This window comes from Lissotriton helveticus, chromosome 7 (assembly GCF_964261635.1).
Source record: "Lissotriton helveticus chromosome 7, aLisHel1.1, whole genome shotgun sequence".
NCBI classification, from domain to species: domain Eukaryota; kingdom Metazoa; phylum Chordata; class Amphibia; order Caudata; family Salamandridae; genus Lissotriton; species Lissotriton helveticus.
Window position 1 is genome coordinate 398357490 of NC_136068.1, and position 18618 is coordinate 398376107.

The window sequence follows — 18618 nt, forward strand, 5'->3', positions numbered from 1 at the left end:
ACCAAAGCAGGTGCCAGCGATCTTCTTAGTATGCTCTTGGAAACCAAGATTAGAGTCGAACCAAACCCCTAAGTTTTTTGCAACCGCCTTAGGGGCGCCTGAGGAAGAACAAGGTGTTCGTCTATTTGTACCTGGATGACTGGCTAATCAAAGGATGGCCGTTCTGTTGAACCAATTGGGCCTTCACATTAACATGTCGAAGTCTGTCCCGACTCCTGTTCAGTGTGTGCAGTACCTGGGAGCCTCCATCGATATCCTTCAGGCAAGCGTGTGTCCTTCGGAGGAGAGACGCTTATCAATCCTTTGGAAGGCTCAGACTCATGTCCGTTCCTTCTGTGTCGGTGAGGACGGTGTCCTCTTTCCTGGGTTAGATGGCTTCTTGCATCTTTCTCACTCCGCACGCCCGCCTCCACATGAGGCCGCTGCAGGAATGTCGGGAGGATCAATGGGACCAGAGACGAGGGAGCTGGGAGGATAGGATCCAACTGTCTTAACACGCTGTCCAGTCCCTGAAGTGGTGGTGTTCACCTCACAATCTCCTCAGAGGGATTGCTTTCCACAAAGAGATACCGACTCAGACCATTGTGACAGATGTGTCTCTGCACGGCTGGGGAGCGCATTCAGAACACCTTCAAATACAGGGGATGTGGTCCCAGACGGAGTCCACATATCACATCAACTTTATGGAACTCTGAGCTGTTCACTTGGAGCTGAAAGCCTTCCAACCATCGTTCCACACCAGTTCCCTGCTTGTACATGCGGACAATACAATGTATTACCTCAACAAGCAGGTGGGCTCAAGATCGCGCACACTGTCTCGGGAGGCGCAGACAATCTGGAACTGGCTGCTGGCCAGGGGCCTGATGATCACGGCGACTCATCTGCCAGGTGTGCAGAATGCTCAGGCAGACCCACTCAGCAGGCTCGTTCAAGAAAATCACGAATGGGTCTTAAACGACAAGGTGTTAAGAGGAATATTTGCAAGGTGGGGCACTCCAGACATTGATCTGTTTGCCACCGCAGAAAACAGACTTCGCCTCCAGGTTTTACCAACCAGGAACGCTGAGGAATGCACTGTGGATCAACTGGTCTAACAGCTTTCTCTACGCTTTTCCACACATTCCCCAGATCCAGACAGTGCTGAATAAACTGTTACAGTCCAGGGCCAGGATGATCCTCACTGCCCCGTAATGGCCTCAGCAGTGGTGGTTCACCGCCTTCCTACACCGGTCTCTCCTGACGCATCTTCGACTTCCGTGTCGGCCGGACCTTCTCACGAAGTTCGGAGGGCAGATGGTGTATCCCAACCTCTCGTCGTTGAGTTTGGCAGCATGGCTCCTGAGCTAGTGTAGTATGGACATTTAAATCTGACTCAGAACTGCATGGAGATACTGAAAGAGGCAAAAAGACCATCTACAAGGACTTCCTAATTCGAGCATAAACCTAGGCACACAAATTAGATGTAACAGTCTGCTAGGGTAGACATATATAGTGTATTATGCGAGCCAACAAATGCGGTTCGCTGCCAGGAACACAGTGGCCCATGGGAGAGACACCGAAGCTCACATACTTGAAGATTACAGACGCACGAGGAGTTATCCATTCCTCTTGCCTTAATCCCCCCCACGGCATCCATCTAGACCAACTGCCATACTTTGTTTCGGCCCTACCACAGGCTTTTTCCGGTTCACCCTATCGATACCATTGGGTTTTTTCAGATATTGAAGCGTATAGGAGCGTTTTACATTATTCGATACGCATCCTCAGATTCCCTTGCTTAGTATTGCAGATAACCAGTTTGTCTCAGGCCCGGCCAGGTCGGAATTATCACCGGCTGAGCGACAATCCATCGATCTAATATCCTTGAATACAGTCCTGAAGAAGTCGCAGAAAGATTTTTCCAAACGCGACGAAACACGTGTTGGCTGGTTTTTCTCGAAAATTAAAACTGAACAAATTCAAAACTCATCAGGAGATCATCTCTATTTGTTGGCTCGCATAATGTACACTAACAGACTGTTATATCTAATTTATGTGTGCCTAGGTTTATGCTTGAATTTTGTATTGTGAGGGTTGTTTCCCGCACTCAATAGGGGGTTACAGGTCTTAGCCACTCACCTAGTTGCACAATATGGCGACATCTTTTCCTTTCTGAACTATTGCGTCCACTTTTAGCAGAGCGCCTAGAAAATCCCTTATCACTTAAAAACCCTTTTTCTTGACTAGTACAAGGACTTTCTATGCATACAAATGGAAGAGATTCTGCATTTGGTGCACGTCTAAGGGTGCAGACCCTACATACTGCATTTGGCTCAATCTGGCCTTAATTTTCATTCCATTAAGGTTCACCTAGCAGCTTTAACTGCATATAGGACATGCCCTTCACAAACTTATTTTTTCCAAATCCCAGTCATCAAAGATTTTCTCGAAGGCTTGAAGAAGGTGTTTCCTCCCATTAGGCGTCCTTCGCTTTCGTGGGAGCTTGATGTGGTGCGGTCTAGACTAATGAAGGAGCCTTTTGAGCCTATTCTTAAGACTTCGCCTCAGCATCTATCCTGGAAGGCAGCTTTCCTTGTGGCTATAACATCGACTCGCAGGGTGAGTGAGATCCAGGCTCTCTGCTGCCAAGAGCCCTATACTGTATTTCATGAATCAAAGGTAGTGAGGAGAACACACCCAAAGTTCCTTCCAAAGGTGGTGTCAGATTTCCATGTGAATCAAACGATCACTTTGCCCACTTTTTTTCAGAATTCTTCCTCTCCGGCGGAGAGGTCCCTTCATTCCCTTGATGTGAGAAGGGTGTTGAAGGAATATGCTATTTACCAGTATGCATCTGTTCTTGGCATGTAGGGCTGTATAATTGTCAGCAGCCCTACATGCCAGGAACAGATGCATACTGGTAAGTAGCATATTCCGTTTGAGGCATGTGGGCTGCTGAATTTATATCTTTGCATAGAATAAATAGCAGTATCCTCCTTAGAAGCGGTTGCACGTGCCAGCTGCAGCAGTCTAAAAAAGAGTTTTGAGAACAGCCTGACCTACAGCAGCTTGCTATTTGGAGTGTACATCCACGCAGTAGTGTTTTGTGAATGTGTGTATGGTGGTCCGTGTGGCCGCTCTACAGATATCCTCTAGAGGAATGTTACCTAGGAAAGCCAGGGATGCCCCTAACTTGCGTGTGGAATGCGCTCTTGGGGGAACTGTTAATGTGCGTTTAGCCTTTTGATAACAGATCTGTATGCACTTAACAATCCATCTGGCTATACCTGATTTTTAAATTGGGTTGCCTTTGTGCTGTGGAGAGAAGGCAACAAACAGTTGCTTAGTTTTCCTGAAATCTTTAGGCCTGTCTATGTAATACAGGAGAGCTCTTTTAACATCAAGTGTGTGCAGTGCTCTGTCTGCCACTGAATCAGGATTTGGGAAGAATACTGGCAGTTCAATTGTTTGGTTAATGTGGAACTGTGACACCACCTTAGGCATAAATTTAGGGTTGGTACGCAGCACTACCCTATTAGCATGAATCTGAATGAAAGGCTCCTGAATAGTGAGGGCTTGCAGCTCACTAACCCTTCTTAGCGATGTGATCGCTACTAGAAAGGCCACTTTCCATGTCAGAAATTGTATTTCACAAGAGTGAAGAGGTTCAAAGGGTGGACCCATTAGTCTGGTGAGCACTATGTTTAGATTCCAGACAGGCGAAGGTGGGTGTCTTGGAGGAATTACCCTCGAGTCCCTCCATAAAAGCTTTAATGGCAGGCACTTTGAAAAGGGAAAGGTGCTGTCTGTTCTGAAGATAAGCTGCCATTGCAGCTAAATGTATCCTGATGGAACTATAGGCCAGATTGCATCTGTATAGGTGCAATAAATAACCTATGATGTTTTGGGTTGATGCATCTAGTGGATTTATGTTATTATTAGAACAATAAATGACAAAACGCTTCTATTTTGCCGCATAGCACACCCTGGTTGTTGGCCGCCTAGCCTCCTTGATGATGTCCATACAGTCAGGGGGCATGTTTAGGTAGCCAAACTATGACCTCAGGAGCCATATTGCAAGGCTCAACTGTTGCGGATTTGGGTGCTGAATGTCTCCATGGCTCTGAGTAAGGAGCCTGGGTGTGAGTCGCAGTCGTTGGTGGGGCACCACTGAAAGTTCTAGGAACGTGGTGTACCATGCTTGCCTTGCCCACGTTGGAGCAACTAGGATGAGCGTCATGGAGTGCTGGCGCAGATTGCGCGCTACCAGCGGTATGAGCGGTGCTGGAGGAAAAGCGTACGCAAATTTGTTTGACCAGTTCAATCATATCGCATTGCCCTGAGACTGCGGGTGTGGGAACCTGCCGGCGAAGGTTTGGCATTTTGCATTTTCTTGTGTGGCGAATAGATCTATCTCTGGATGACCCCACTGCTGGAAATACGGTTGTAGCACTGAGGGATGGAGCTCCCACTCGTGCATTTGATGGCTGTGCCTGCTGAGCAGGTCCGCCATCTGGTTGTCTCTGCCTGGGAGGTGTTGCGCCATGAGGAACATGTTCCTTTGAATGGCCCACTTCCACATGCTCTGTGCTAGGTGTGACAATTGTGGAGAGTCTGTCCCTCCTTGCTTTTGGATGTAATACATTGCAGTCATGTTGTCCGTCCGGATCTGCACGACTTTGTTGCACAAATGCAATTTGAACGCCTTCATTGCCATGAAGATTGCCATCAGTTCCAGTAGGTTGATGTGCAACTTCTGCTGCTGCGTTGTCCATAGTCCCTGCACTGTATAATGGAGGACATGCGCTCCCCAGCCCTGGAGAGATGCGTCCGCTGTCAGCACTATCTGTGGCACAGGCTCTTGGAACTGTCGTCCCCTGCAAAGGTTTTGTGTGTTCCACCAATGCAGAGAGTTGTATGCACGACCGGTCACCAACACTAGGTCTTTTAGTTGTCCCTGAGCCTGGTTCCACTGTAGCGCCAAGCATTCCTGAAGCGGACGCATGTGCAGCCTCGCGTGTGGGACTATAAAGATGCAGGAGGCCATCATGCCTATCAGCTGCATAAACACTTGCGCTGGGAGTGAGTGTTGGGGCCTGAATTTTTGAATCAGCACTTGCATGCTGTTGACTCTTGCTGAGTTTGGCCGTGCTGTTGCTGTCAGAGTGTTTATTTCTGCGCCTAAGTACTGTTGTAGATGTGCGGGTTGAAGATGAGATTTTTGGTAATTTAGTGAAAATCCCAGACTGTGCAGGAGGTGAATTGTGCGGGATATGTGGCTGGCACATTGCTGGGCCGACTTTGCTTGGATAAGCCAGTCGTCCAGATAAGGATAGACATGGATGTGTTGTCTCCGAAGGTGCACAGCTACTGTCGCCAAGCACTTGGTAAACACTCTGGGGGCTGTAGTGACCCCGAAAGGCAGGACCTTGAACTGGTAATGCTGGTTGTTTATGGTGAACCTGAGATATCTCCTGTGACTGGGGTGAATGGGAATGTGGAAACATGCATCCTTCAGATCTAGGGTGGCCAGGAAATCCCCCTGACTGAGCAATGGTAGAACTTGCTGCAAAGTGAGCATGTGAAAATGTTTCGACAGGATGTATTGGTTCAGGGGTCTGAGGTCTAGAATGGGCCTGAGAGACCCGTCCATTTTTGGGATTAAGAAGTACAGAGAGTACACCCCTGTACCCTGTTGTTCTAAAGGCACAAGTTCTATGGCCCCTTTTTGCAGCATGGAGATGACTTCTTGCTTCAATAAGTGCATGTGCTCTGCGGACATAGGACGGTGCCTTGGGGGTATGTTGGGTGGAGTGGAGGTTCGTTCTAGACAATATCCGTATTGTATAAGCTGTCTCACCCACCTGTCTGTGGTAATGCCTTCCCAGACTGGCAGGAACTGCTGAAGTCTTCCCCCGACCGGTGTTACATGGTCCGGGGGCAGTGACAAGACGTAACTGTTTATTGGTGGCGGAGGATCTGGTATTATTATTTCCCCGTCCTCTGCCTTTGGTGCTGTTCCCACGGTATCCACCCCTATTGCTCTTGTTATAGGTGGTTTGTGTGCCGCCTGTATTGTATTGGGCTTGTTGCGATGCTTGTCCCCTAGAAGCTCCCCTGTTACCGGAGCGACGAAAGGAACCACCCCTGAACTGTTGTGACTGTAGAGCTCCCATGGACTTGGCAGTTGCCGTGTCCTTTTAAATTTTTCTAGGGTCGTGTCTACATCAGGACCAAATAGAAAGTCAGGGTTAACTGGCTGATTAAGCAGAGTTGTTTGGATTTCTGACTTGAAACCAGATATGCGTAGCCAGGCATGCCTTCTGAGCATCACACTAGTGTTGATGGCCCTAGCTGCTGTGTCAGCTGCATCTAACGCACATTTAATGGATGCGTTTGAGATTATCTTCCCCTCCTGTATAAGCATTTCGGCTCCCTCCTTATAAGCATCAGGCAGGTGTTGCAGTAGCTGCTCTAACGTGTCGTAATGAGCCCTATCATATCTGTCTAATAGGGCCTGTGTATTTGAGATTCTCCAAATATTAGCCGCTTGTGCTGCCACACATTTGCCAGAAGCTTCCAAGATCTTGGATTCTTTGTCCGGAGGAGGAGCATCACCACTTGTCTGAGAGTTCGCTCACTTACAAGCATTAGCCACCACCAAGGAGTCCAACAGGAGTTGGCCCTTGATATACGTAGGGTCTACAGGCGCAGGCCGGTACTTCTTTTCAATTCTGGGGTTAACAACCCTTGCCCTTGTTGGTTCTTTAAAGATGTCACTAGCGTGTTTGAGCACACCTTTAAGCATAGGCAACGTTTTCACTGATCTTTCTGAAGTTGAGAAGGTATCAAACAAAGTCTTCCTCTACTGGGCCAGCGTGCATATCCACATCATGGTTAAGGGCTGCCCTCTCAATTAATGCGTTAAACGCAGCAGTATCCTCAGTAGGTGATGTCTTGACCGCATAGGACTGAGCGTCAGGCGCGGTATGTGGCTCATCAGGGTCAACAGGATCAGTCCATGGTTGGGACTCCTCTTGTTCCGTGTCAATATGATAATTAAATTGTTCCTCATTGTACCCTTCCTCTACATCCTCAGTGGCATGTGTGGGAGAATAGGCACAGTCTTGTCCAAAGGACTGTATAGGTTCAAAAAGAGCAGGTGAGGTGGCAGAGTCTCTCTTCTTTTTGAGTGGTATTTTGTATGACTCCATAGGATATTCTGGAATGATTTTCCGTTTATAAATTGTGAGCCTCCCTGATTCGGAGTCGATGAATAGTTTCGACTAATTGTCATAGGATGGCGGCTGGAACAGAACGTCCTCCTCCATGGGCTGATTTTTTGAGGCTACCGACAATGATTTGGATGTGTCGGTGCCCTTTTTGAGCTGCACCGCCTTAGGCCGTGCAGTTGGGGGCAGTCTGTACTTTATGGGCGCCGTAAGCGTTGAAGACGGACTGACCTTCTTCGAGGGAGGCGTTGTTTTCGACCCGACCGGAATCGAGTGTTCAGCATGTTGCTTATGGCCAGGCGTTGACTCGAGCAGTTGGTGTGCAGCAGGTACGCTCCTTTGCTTCGACGTGATATGTTCTTTGGGGTCGAGTTTTGTTTTTGACTCGAAGGCCTTGACCATTAGTGGCTTCCGAAGCGTCGGATCGAGGGTCTTTTGAGCCTTAAGTCCTCTGGTAGCGTCGCCATCTTTGGACCCGGACGTCGAAGACGTGATCGTGACGTGCTTGACTGTAGAGACGGGCTTAGTCGCTCCGTTCTTTGGGTCGACACCTCCTTGCGACCCCGATGGGTCGATGACACTTTTGGACTTGATCGGTTACGAAGTCGTCGAGCCGATGACTGTTTTCACCAGTTTCGGTTTCGATTTAGTGTCTGTAGGTTTCAGTTTCGATTTTCCCACTGATTGTGGTTGATTGACCGATGGCTCTTTTGAAATGTTCTTAGCCGGGCCTGGAAGCGGAGCTATAGAACGTGGATGAAGATCTTGGTTAAGGCTTTCCGGTGAAGCCTCGACCTGAGCCTTGGAAGGTACAGAGTCTTTATTGGGCCCGCTACTGCGGCTGGGCCTTGCTCATCGCTTGAGTCGTTGCCGACGGCTCCGATGGCTTGTGCGTCGTCTCCTACCTCTACGATGTCTTCATCATGGACGTAGATTTCCTCTTCGTCCTCATCATAGTTAGAGTTCTGCTCTGACGCGGGATCCGACTGTTGATCAGGATCTTCTTCTACTACACCCTCTTCGTCGTCATCCTGGAAGATGTCCTCAGGTTCGGGCGCCGACTCCCGTGCCGACTGTCTTGCGGCGCGCCGAAGCGTTTTCTTCGATCTGAATCGAGAACAGGCCATGCAGCTCGCCTCGTCCTGGTCCGGTGATAAACATTTATTGCACACAGGGTGCACATCGATGTGAGGGTATTTGGAGTTGCAAACGGGACATCGTTTGAATGGACTCCGTTCCATCGTCGATCGTGGATGGGGCCTTTGGTGTCGAAAAGGCAAGCGGCCTTCGACATCCTGCTCGAAGAACTGGAACAAGTAAGAGGCACCGAACGAAAGACAATACCGACGCCCCGAAGGCCTTTTGGCCTTGTGAAAAAGTTTTTACATATATTCCGAACGTGAGTTAAGAAAGTACATCCGAACCCAATGGCGGAAAAAAACAACCTGAGGATGGAGAGGATGCCCATGCGCACTGCAGTCCGAGGGAGGAGCCACCTATCTCGTGATACTTCAAAGACTCTTCCAGGACAACAATGTGCAATCATCCGGACCCAACACTAGGCGGCGATCTATGCAAAGATATAAATTCAGCAGCCCACATGCCTCGAACATTTTACTTAGATAAGACAAGGAGATTCGTAGATCGGATCAATTATTTGTTAATTATGGATCGGTCAGGACTGGTCTTGCCACCTCTAAACAGCACATCTCTAGGTGGTATGTGTCCTGCATTCAACTGTGTTACCAGAAAGCTAACAAGACTCTAGGGGGTAAGCCTAAGGCTCATTCTACCAGAGGTAAAGCTGCTACTGCGTAATGTCCCCATTGCAGACATCTGTAGGGCTGCCACTTGGAAGTCAGTCCATACCTTTGCTAAACACTACTTCCTGGACTCTGATACCAGGGCAGATGCTCAGGTTGGGCATGCTTTGCTGAGAAATGTATTTGCACAGTAGTGGTTCTGTCTGTTTCTTCCACCGCTGGGTTTGGTATATTGGTATGGGCTTGCCATTCTATTCACATGAATATGACTATATACAGAGATCCTCTACAACATAAGCAACCCGCCCTCCTCCCCGGTGGATGAAACTATAATATCCTGAATGCTACAGGCCTGGCTTTATACACCTTCAAAAATAACTGAAAGTAACTAGCCTCTGGCTGTGCATCATGGGATACAGAGGGTCACTGGAGGGTTCCTTAAAGGCATGGTATCCATTTACAGACACATAATGGCAGCCTATGGGGCTTGTCTGTCCAACCCTTCCTCTCTATCATGACAAAGGATTTTTGTGAAGGGGAGTTTCTCTATGCGTGAAACTTAGCTAAATGGTTGTGTTATCTGGCTATCCCTTTCACTTCAGGATGAAGTACTGGCCAGAGTAGCCTTGTTAATTTCAGGCTGCATTATTTGTGTTTGATTGCAGAACAGGACAACTTAAGAGACTATTTCGATTGCTCCGGGGTCCAAGCACATGGGCGGGACTATTCACATGATTATGACTATAACAGAGATACCCCTACTTCAGAACTGGAGTTACTGGTAAGAAACTACTCCTTCCTCCATGTCGGAGTCAGCTTCTGACACGGAGACCAGTTTTTCTTCTTCTGCGGCAGGACGGTGATATTCTAAGTCTTTGCGGAAAATGTCTGGTACAGAGCCGCTGCCAAGTTGCATCTCGTGGCGTCATGCCAGACGATCACAGATGTTTTTCTTCAATCGGAATGATCGACACGATTCGCAGGATTTTTCTTTGTGTTCCGGGGATAAGCACAGGTTGCCCACCTCATGCAAGTCGGTGTGTGGAAATTTAACACAATCCCCGGGACATAGTTTGAACGAAGTCCGTTCCATCGACTGCTGGTGTGGTCGGCACGGGTAGGCCCGGTTTGTCCACCGCAAAGTTCCCGATCAAAGGTTTACACATTGTACATGATACACGTCGAATGGGAAACCGCGATCAAATACAATACGTTCGAGGGTAGAGGAATGCACGTGGATGGGGTTCGAAAAGGATGCCGAGCAATACACATCCGAACCCGATGGTGGAAAAAAACAATCTAAAGATGGAGTTGATGCCCATGCGCACTATCAGTGAAAGGAGGAGTCACCTACCTTGTGACTACAAAGACTTCTTCAAAGAAAAACAAAGTGCAAACATCTGGGCCCAACACCAGATGGTGATCTATGCTAAAGCATATGATGTATTACTCATATGCCTAGAACATAAAATAACTAAGCAATATTTTTTATACAAAGCAAATTGGTCTGAGTTCAGTACTTGCTGATTGAGTGTGTACCACAAATACTTAACACTACCCTCTGATGAAGCCTTACGGCTTTCCCACACTACCACAATTAGAGAGTAAGATGCTATCCACCTTTATCTCGGCCTACCTTTGGGGTTCCACTGGACTCTGTGCACACTATACGTCATTTTGGTATAGTATATACAGAGCCAGCTTCCTAAAGGGTATTGCTCTTAAAAAGTTTCCAGATCCAGCCTGACGCCTGGTAAATTGAAAGGTACGGATTCTGCAGCTAGAAGTCTCTATCATATCCAATTGTTCTCACTCACTCTATGGACATAGCAGTCTTAATGTAATTAGCAGTACTAGAAATTTAACCAGAGGAGACCTGAGGTGGTTAGACTGTTGCTTGCGCAAGGACCACTGAAATGTAGCATAACAGTTACCATATTGTCAGTAAGGAGATCTAGAAGTAGTGAAAATAGACTTTTTTGCAGAAGAGGGAACAGAAACATGATTTGCTAATTAAATCTGCCGGAGATTTAGAAAAGGTACAACCCTTTCCCCTAGGTTTGATCAAACCATGGTTTAAGATTCCCTGGTGCAAACCACTATCTGAAGCAGGACTATGAGAAGTTTACAAAGTAGATATTTGCTGAGAACAATCCCAAAACTTTTTAATCAACTGACAAAACACTCAAATCATTTGCCCATTTCAAAGACTCTTATTTTCACAAGATGCACTTTATATCAACAGAGCTAGAATTCCCAGTTCTCCATCGCCTCAAATTCTTCATTCTTACAGTGACCAATGAAAATACCACCACAAAGAATGTCACTTTACCAACCTTGGTGATGCCCAAGATATGTGTAGGGCGATTGGTTTGAGGCAGAGATGCTGGGCACCCCACTCTGCTGAGCCTGAGAAGGACCCCCATGTGTCTGTGAAGGATGAAGCAGCATAACCTGTGTAGGATGTGGGGCACCTGGATGTGGGGGAGGGGCTCCAGACAGACCAGACTGTACATGTGCCTGTGAAAGAGACAAACCATTCAAAGGAAAAGATTAAGCAAAAATGCATTCTACCTGCACACAACAGTCATAGAATTCCAAAAGTGTCTACAACCTGCCGAAGGATTATGTTACTTACCCAGTAAGCATCTGTTTTTGGCATGTAGAGCTGTAGATTCACAGGCTTTGCATACTCCTGCCATGTAGTGTTGGGTCCGGGTGTTTGCAAGTTGTTTTTCTTCTAAGAAGTCTTTCCAGTCACAAGGTAAAGTGACTCCTCCTTTGGGTTATAGTGTGCTTGAGCATCGACTCCATTGTTAGATTGTTTACCGCAAGAGGGTGAGAATGGAGTAAGTGAGTGTACTAAAGAGATGTCTATTCGCAGTTAATGTAAATAATGAACTGCAACTACAGGTGCCCGGGGAGGAGGGTAAATCTACAGCTCTACATGGCAAAAACAGATGCATACTGGGTAACAATCCGTTTGAGGCATGTGTGCTGTAGATACACATGCTTTGCATTTCTCCAAAAGCGGTGGCTAACCAGTAATGTTGCAGTTGTCAGGAAAATGAATATGCTACTTACCAGTATGCATCTGTTCTTGGCATGTAGGGCTGCTGACATTCATATCTATAGCATAGATCGCCGCCTAGTGTTGGGTCCGGATGATTGCACATTGTTGTCCTGGAAGAGTCTTTGAAGTATCACGAGATAGGTGGCTCCTCCCCTGGACTACAGTGCGCATGGGCATCGACTCCATCCTCAGATTGTTTTTAGCCATTGTGGCGAAGATGGTGTAATAGTGTAAGCGATGGCCATGCCTAAGAGTAAATACAAGAAAAGTCTGCAGCTGCTACAGGCGGCGGGGAGGAGGGAGGGCGATATGAATGTCAGCAGCCCTACATGCCAAGAACAGATGCATACTGGTAAGTAGCATATTCAGTTCGAGGCATGTGGGCTGCTGAATTCATATCTATAGCATAGAATACATAGCAGTCCCTCCATTAACGGCGGCCGCCTGTACCAGCTGCAGAAGACTGAAATAGTGTCTTAAGAACAGCCTGCCCTACAGCTGCCTGCTGCTTGGAGTGCACGTCTACACAGTAATGTTTAGTAAAGGTATGTGGTGTAGACCATGTGGCTGCTCTACAAATATCTTCCAAAGGGATATTACCCAGGAAAGCCATAGAGGCCCCCAACTTGCGGGTGGAGTGGGCTCTGGGGGGGACCGTTAAAGTGCGCTTAGCCTTGTGATAGCAAATTTGAATACACTTAACGATCCACCTGGCTATACCTGCTTTGGAAATGGGGTTGCCTTTGTGCTGGGCTGAGAAGGCAACAAAGAGCTGTTGTGTCTTTCTAAAGTCTTTGGTTCTGTCAATGTAGTACATTAACGCTCTTTTGACATCCAGCGTGTGGAGCATTCTTTCTGCTACTGTTTCAGGGTTCTGAAAGAATGCGGGCAGTTCGATGGTTTGATTAACATGAAACTGCGACACCACCTTAGGAAGAAACTTAGGGTTAGTGCGCAGCACCACCCTGTTAGAATGAATTTGGATAAATGGCTCTTGTACTGTGAGAGCCTGTAGCTCACTAACACGTCGGAGAGACGTGATGGCAATGAGAAAAGCCACTTTCCACGTTAAGAACTGAATCTCACATGAATATAGTGGCTCAAAAGGTGGGCCCATCAATCTGGTGAGGACCACATTGAGGTTCCACACAGGAGCCGGTGGGGTCCTGGGAGGGATGACCCGCTTGAGTCCTTCTAGAAAAGCTTTAATGGCAGGCACCCTGAAAACAGAGAGATTCTGCCTGTTTTGAAGATAAGCCGCTATGGCGGATAAGTGTATCCGAATGGAAGCATATGCTAGATTGCATTTGTAAAGATGTAACAAATAGCAGATGATATTAAGAATGGATGCATCTAGCGGGTTGATATTGTGTTCGGTACAGTAAATGACAAACCGCTTCCATTTTGCTGCATAGCAAGCTCTGGTAGTGGGCTTTCTTGCCTCCCGGATGATGTCCATGCATTCAGGAGGCAGATTAAGGTAGCCAAACTCTAAGACCTCAGGAGCCAGATCGCCAGATTGAGCTGTTGCGGATCCGGATGCTGAATGTCGCCATGGTTCTGCGTCAAGAGCCTGGGCGTGAGGTGCAGCCTTTGATGCGGTACCACGGAGAGTTCTAGAAACGTGGTGTACCATGGTTGGCGTGCCCACGTTGGAGCAACCAGGATGAGAGTCATCGAGTGCTGCTTTAGCTTTCTTGCCACCAGCGGGATGAGAGGTGCTGGGGGAAAAGCGTACGCAAATTTGCCTGACCAGTTCATCCATATCGCATTGCCCTGCGACTGTGGGTGAGGGAACCTGGCGGCAAAGCTTTGGCATTTTGCGTTTTCCCTTGCGGCAAACAGGTCTATCTCTGGATGACCCCACTGCTGGAAGTACGGGCGGAGTACTGATGGATGTAACTCCCACTCGTGCATCTGGTGGCTGTACCTGCTGAGCAGATCCGCCATCTGATTGTCCTTGCCCGGGAGGTGTTTCGCCATGAGGAAGATGTTCCTCTGAATGGCCCACTTCCACATGCTCTGAGCCAGATGAGACAACTGTGGAGAGTGTGTACCTCCCTGCTTCTGAATGTAGTACATGGCCGTCATGTTGTCCGTCCGGATCAACACGACCTTGTTGCACAGATGTACCTTGAAGGACTTCAATGCCATGAAGATTGCCATCAGTTCCAGGTAGTTGATGTGCATCTTTTGCTGCGTCGTCCATAGTCCCTGCAATGTGTAGTGGAGCACATGAGCTCCCCATCCCCGGAGAGATGCGTCCGTCGTCAGGATAATCTGTGGCACAGGCTCTTGGAACGGTCGGCCCTTGCAAAGGTTGTGTGGATTCCACCAATGCAGAGAATTGTATGCCCGACCGGTCACCAACACTAGGTCGTTCAACTGTCCTTGAGCCTGAGTCCACTGATGTGCCAATCATTCTTGGAGCGGACGCATATGCAGCCTGGCGTGCGGGACTATGAAGATGTAGGAGGCCATCATGCCTATCAACTGCATGAACACTCTCGCTGGAAGTGAGTGTGGCGGTCTGAACTTTTGGATGAGCGACTGGATGTTGTCGATCCTCACTGAATTCGGCTGAGCCGTGGCTGCTAGAGTATCTATCGTCGCACCCAGATACTGCCGCACATGTGCTGGCTGAAGGTGCGACTTCGGATAGTTTAGCGAGAAGCCCAGACCGTGAAGGAGTTAAATGGTGTGGGACATGTCGGCGGCGCACTGCTGTGCTGACTTTGCTTGAACCAGCCAGTCGTCCAGATAAGGATAGACGTGGACGTTTTGCCTCCTGAGGTGCGCCGCCACAGTTGCCAGACATTTCATGAACACTCTGGGGGCTGTGGTCACCCCGAAAGGAAGGACCTTGAATTGGTAATGCCGATTGTGAATGGTGAACCTGAGGTATTTCCTGTGTGATGAATGGAGTGGGATGTGAAAATAGGCATCCTTGAGATCCAAGGTTGCGAGGAAGTCTCCCTGATTGAGTAATGGAAGAACCTGCTGCAGCGTTAGCATGTGGAAGTGTTCTGAGAGAATGTACTGGTTTAGGGGCCTCAGGTCCAGAATAGGTCTGAGGGACCCGTCCTTCTTTGGGATTAAGAAGTACAGGGAGTACACCCCTGTGCCTTCTTCCACTGGCACGAGCTCTATTGCGCCTTTTTGTAGCATGACGAGAACGTCCTGCTGCAATAAGTGCAAATGCTCTGCTGACATAGGACGGTGCTTTGGTGGTATGTTGGGTGGAGTGGATGTTAGCTCCAAACAATAGCCGAACTGGATAAGCTTCCTGACCCACCTGTCTGTGGTGATGGATTTCCAGACTGGCAGGAACTGCTGGAGTCTCCCCCGACAGGTGTTGGATGGTCGGGGGCAGTGACAGGGAGTCACTGTTTGTTGGCGGCAGAGGAACGGGAGTTGTTGTTGCCTCTGCCCTTGGTGCTGTTGCCCCGATATCCTCCTCTATTCTGCTTGGTGTACGAGGAATGCGCCCTGTAGGAAGGTAGATCCCTGACTATGGTTGCCCCCAACTTTTTGCCTGGTGTTTTGCTGGTTTTCTGACTTAGTTGACCTGAGGCCCTGCTATTCAGGACCTCAGGCCCACTGCTCTCTCTGTAAAATGGATTCCATGTACCTTAGTGTAGGAAGGTTGATCCCTGACTATGGTTGCCCCCAACTTTTTGCCTGGTGTTTTGCTGGTTTTCTGACTTAGTTGACCTGAGGCCCTGCTATTCAGGACCTCAGGCCCACTGCTCTCTCTGTAAAATGGATTCCATGTACCTTAGGTGCATATCTAAATTGGATACTGAGCCACCTTATCAGTCCCTGTACAGTGTACCTTAGGTACCCAGGGCATAGGTGTACCCAGGGCCTACCAGGGGCTGCAGCATGTATTATGCCACCCCTGGCTGGCCATCCAAATCTGACACAACTGGCTGCTTGACAGCTGGGGCAAGGTGGTGTAATCACCCTTTGCTTTAGATATAGTATACCTATATCTAACCCTAAAATGGACACACAGATCTCCTATCAGTCACTCCTATGGCAGGCCTTAACAATCCTGAAGGCAGAGTGCTTGGAATCGTGTGAGATGGTGCTCTGGCATGAGCTGAGCCTGTCTGCGGCTTTCGGGATCCATCCCTTAGCCGTTTCCATGATATCGCATACCATATACTCTTAAGTGCATTATAATCCTCGCGGTTATGTGCCAACTCTGGTATCGCTTTATCAAAACATGTCGAGTAAGGTGTCATACGAATTGGAATACTAACCCCTCGCCAATTCTGGCGACGGGGTTAGCATTCCACCCTTCTAGAGGGACACGACATGCCTGTAACCTATAACCCGGTTAAAAGTCAGACTGAGCCTTAGCATCCACAAAATGGAAGCTGCCACCGAGACACAAGTCTGCCCTTCTGCTGCTGGGAGTCCTCCCAGAGCAGGAGATAAGGACAAAGGGTTTCCTGCCAGGGGCGGTGCCAGCACCGTCCCAGACAGGGTTTTGTGTATTGTAGGTAGGCAGGGCTTTAGAGGAAGGTGACTGCAAGTGGCACCCCGGTGCTCACTGTGCATAGGCTGGCTGGAACCAGTTCCAGGGTCACTCCAGACCCTGTGCTGGGGAAAAGCCCGCCAAGGAAGTGGGTGTAACCACCCCCCTCCTAGTCCCACCCATAGGGCAGGACTTAGTCGCGTGCCAGCCCCTTTTTACAGGATAAAGGTAGAGACTGGCCCCCTTCCAAATCAGATCATCTTTGAATCCTGAAACTACTTTCCACGAAAGGAACTCAAGACTTCTTCCTAAGATTTCTCCCTTGTGACTAAGGAGTAGTCACCCTGCACCCGCAGGCACCATCTAAGAACACTGCGGTCTGCTGCAAGTCCTTCCTCCGGAATCCGACTGCCCAGCTCGACGAGAACCGGCTTCCCTGGCACCTCTGACCTCTACCTGCATCATCAGTCACGCTGAGATTCGTGGGTGTGACGAGACCTCGAGGGACCGGCCATCTTCAAGACTGCACGACTTCTTTCCAGCAAGCCCGCCGAGTGAATTCCTGGTGAGTGCTTTGGGGTCCGAGAAGCCCCCACCCGGAGCAGCTCCAGCACCGAAGAGCAGCCCCCCAGCATCTCCACGATCTGCGTGGGGCCCTTCTGCTTTTTGCTGCTCACCGCGTTGTTTGGCTACTAGCCCGCTGGCTTGTGGCCTTCCTGACGACGCCCGACGACATTTCTGCTGCTGGTCTGGTTGCTCCAGACTGGCCCTTGCTCCCTTCCAGAAGAGGAGCACCCCGGACCCTCCTGGTCCACTCAAGACGCCATTTTGAGTCCACCGCGTGGGCTTGAATTAGCCAAGGCTTGTTGCCCACTGCTGGGTAACTTCGACGCCGACGACTTCATCCTTCGTGGGACAGCTCGCACCTCCATCCTGGTCGCCGACAACGCCTCCTGGTCCGAGAGACTGCAGAGCCCAGCAGCGCCCACTCACCTGACTGCGGTGACTTCGCCCGGTGCCATCCTGGTGCCCACTTAATCACTGGCTAGTGATTCAAGAACTTGGTCCCCTCTGCTTTCAGGTTTTCTTCTTCCTTGATCCAGGCTTGGATCCATCGAACTTTTCTTCACTGGTCGCCTGCCAGCAACTTCTTCCTTCCAGGCTCCTGGTCCGGCAACGAGATCCCCGACGTCTTTTCAGACCTATGCAGCTGCAGCCCCTGGGCTAGGTAACTTCGGCACTCCGGTGTCCCAGCATAGCCTCACTATCCAAGGGTCAGGATCCACTGTCGTTTTCTCCCTACCAGGTCGGGTTCGCCCGTGAACACTAACTTTGTGAATTCTAGCTTCCATAGACTTTGTCCCGCATCCCGCGTGAGAGTGCACACTCTGCACCCGAGTCCCCTGGGCCTCCTAGTAGTAATCTAACGATTCCCTAGTCCAGTCCTAGCGATTCCAAAGCCTATTAGAACTGTTACTTACCTGCTAGTAATTCGCATTCCACTTTTAGCGTATATGGTTTTTCGTGCCCTTCGGGCATTTGTGTAACGTGCTAACTTAAAAGTATTTTCGTAAGAGTTTTGTTGTGTGCTTAGCTCCCTGTCTCATAAAGAGCCAGGGTAGTCTTGTTATAAATAAATACACTGTTTATTTTCATAACAACTTGTGTGGTGTCCTTTCACTGGGTGTTCAAGGGGTAATGTGATGGTAAAACAGCTGGCTTAACACGCCCTCTAGAGTCTTAGCCTTAGACTGCTCGTATCCACGCTACTAGGATAGCTGGTCTATAAGGTTGACTTACAACCAATCATCAATAAGGGTTGTTTGGACTGATATATAGTGATCACTAGAATAGTGAGCACTGCACATCAGGCCAACTTCTCACACTTAGGTACATATCTAATTGGATACTGAGTCACCTTATCAGTCCCTGTACAGAGTACCTTAGGTGCCCAGGGCATAGGTGTACCCAGGGCCTACCAGGGGCTGAAGCATGTATTATGCCACCCCTGGCTGGCCATCCAAAACTGACACAACTGGCTGCTTGACAGCTGGGGCAAGGTGGTGTAATCACCCCTTGCTTTAG

The 18618-nt window shown here is 48.9% G+C and overlaps 1 protein-coding gene across 5 annotated transcripts in view; it reads right to left on the minus strand.

Annotated features, from left to right (window-relative positions):
- The window catches only part of ATXN2L (ataxin 2 like), a 976149-nt gene that overhangs the window by 106019 nt on the left and 851512 nt on the right, over positions 1-18618 (minus strand). For all 5 annotated transcript variants that reach the window (XM_078652258.1, XM_078652261.1, XM_078652257.1 and 2 more), the window contains one exon: positions 11311-11494. In XM_078652258.1, the coding sequence (XP_078508384.1) occupies positions 11311-11494 (184 nt within the window). The remainder of the gene's footprint in view (positions 1-11310; positions 11495-18618) is intronic.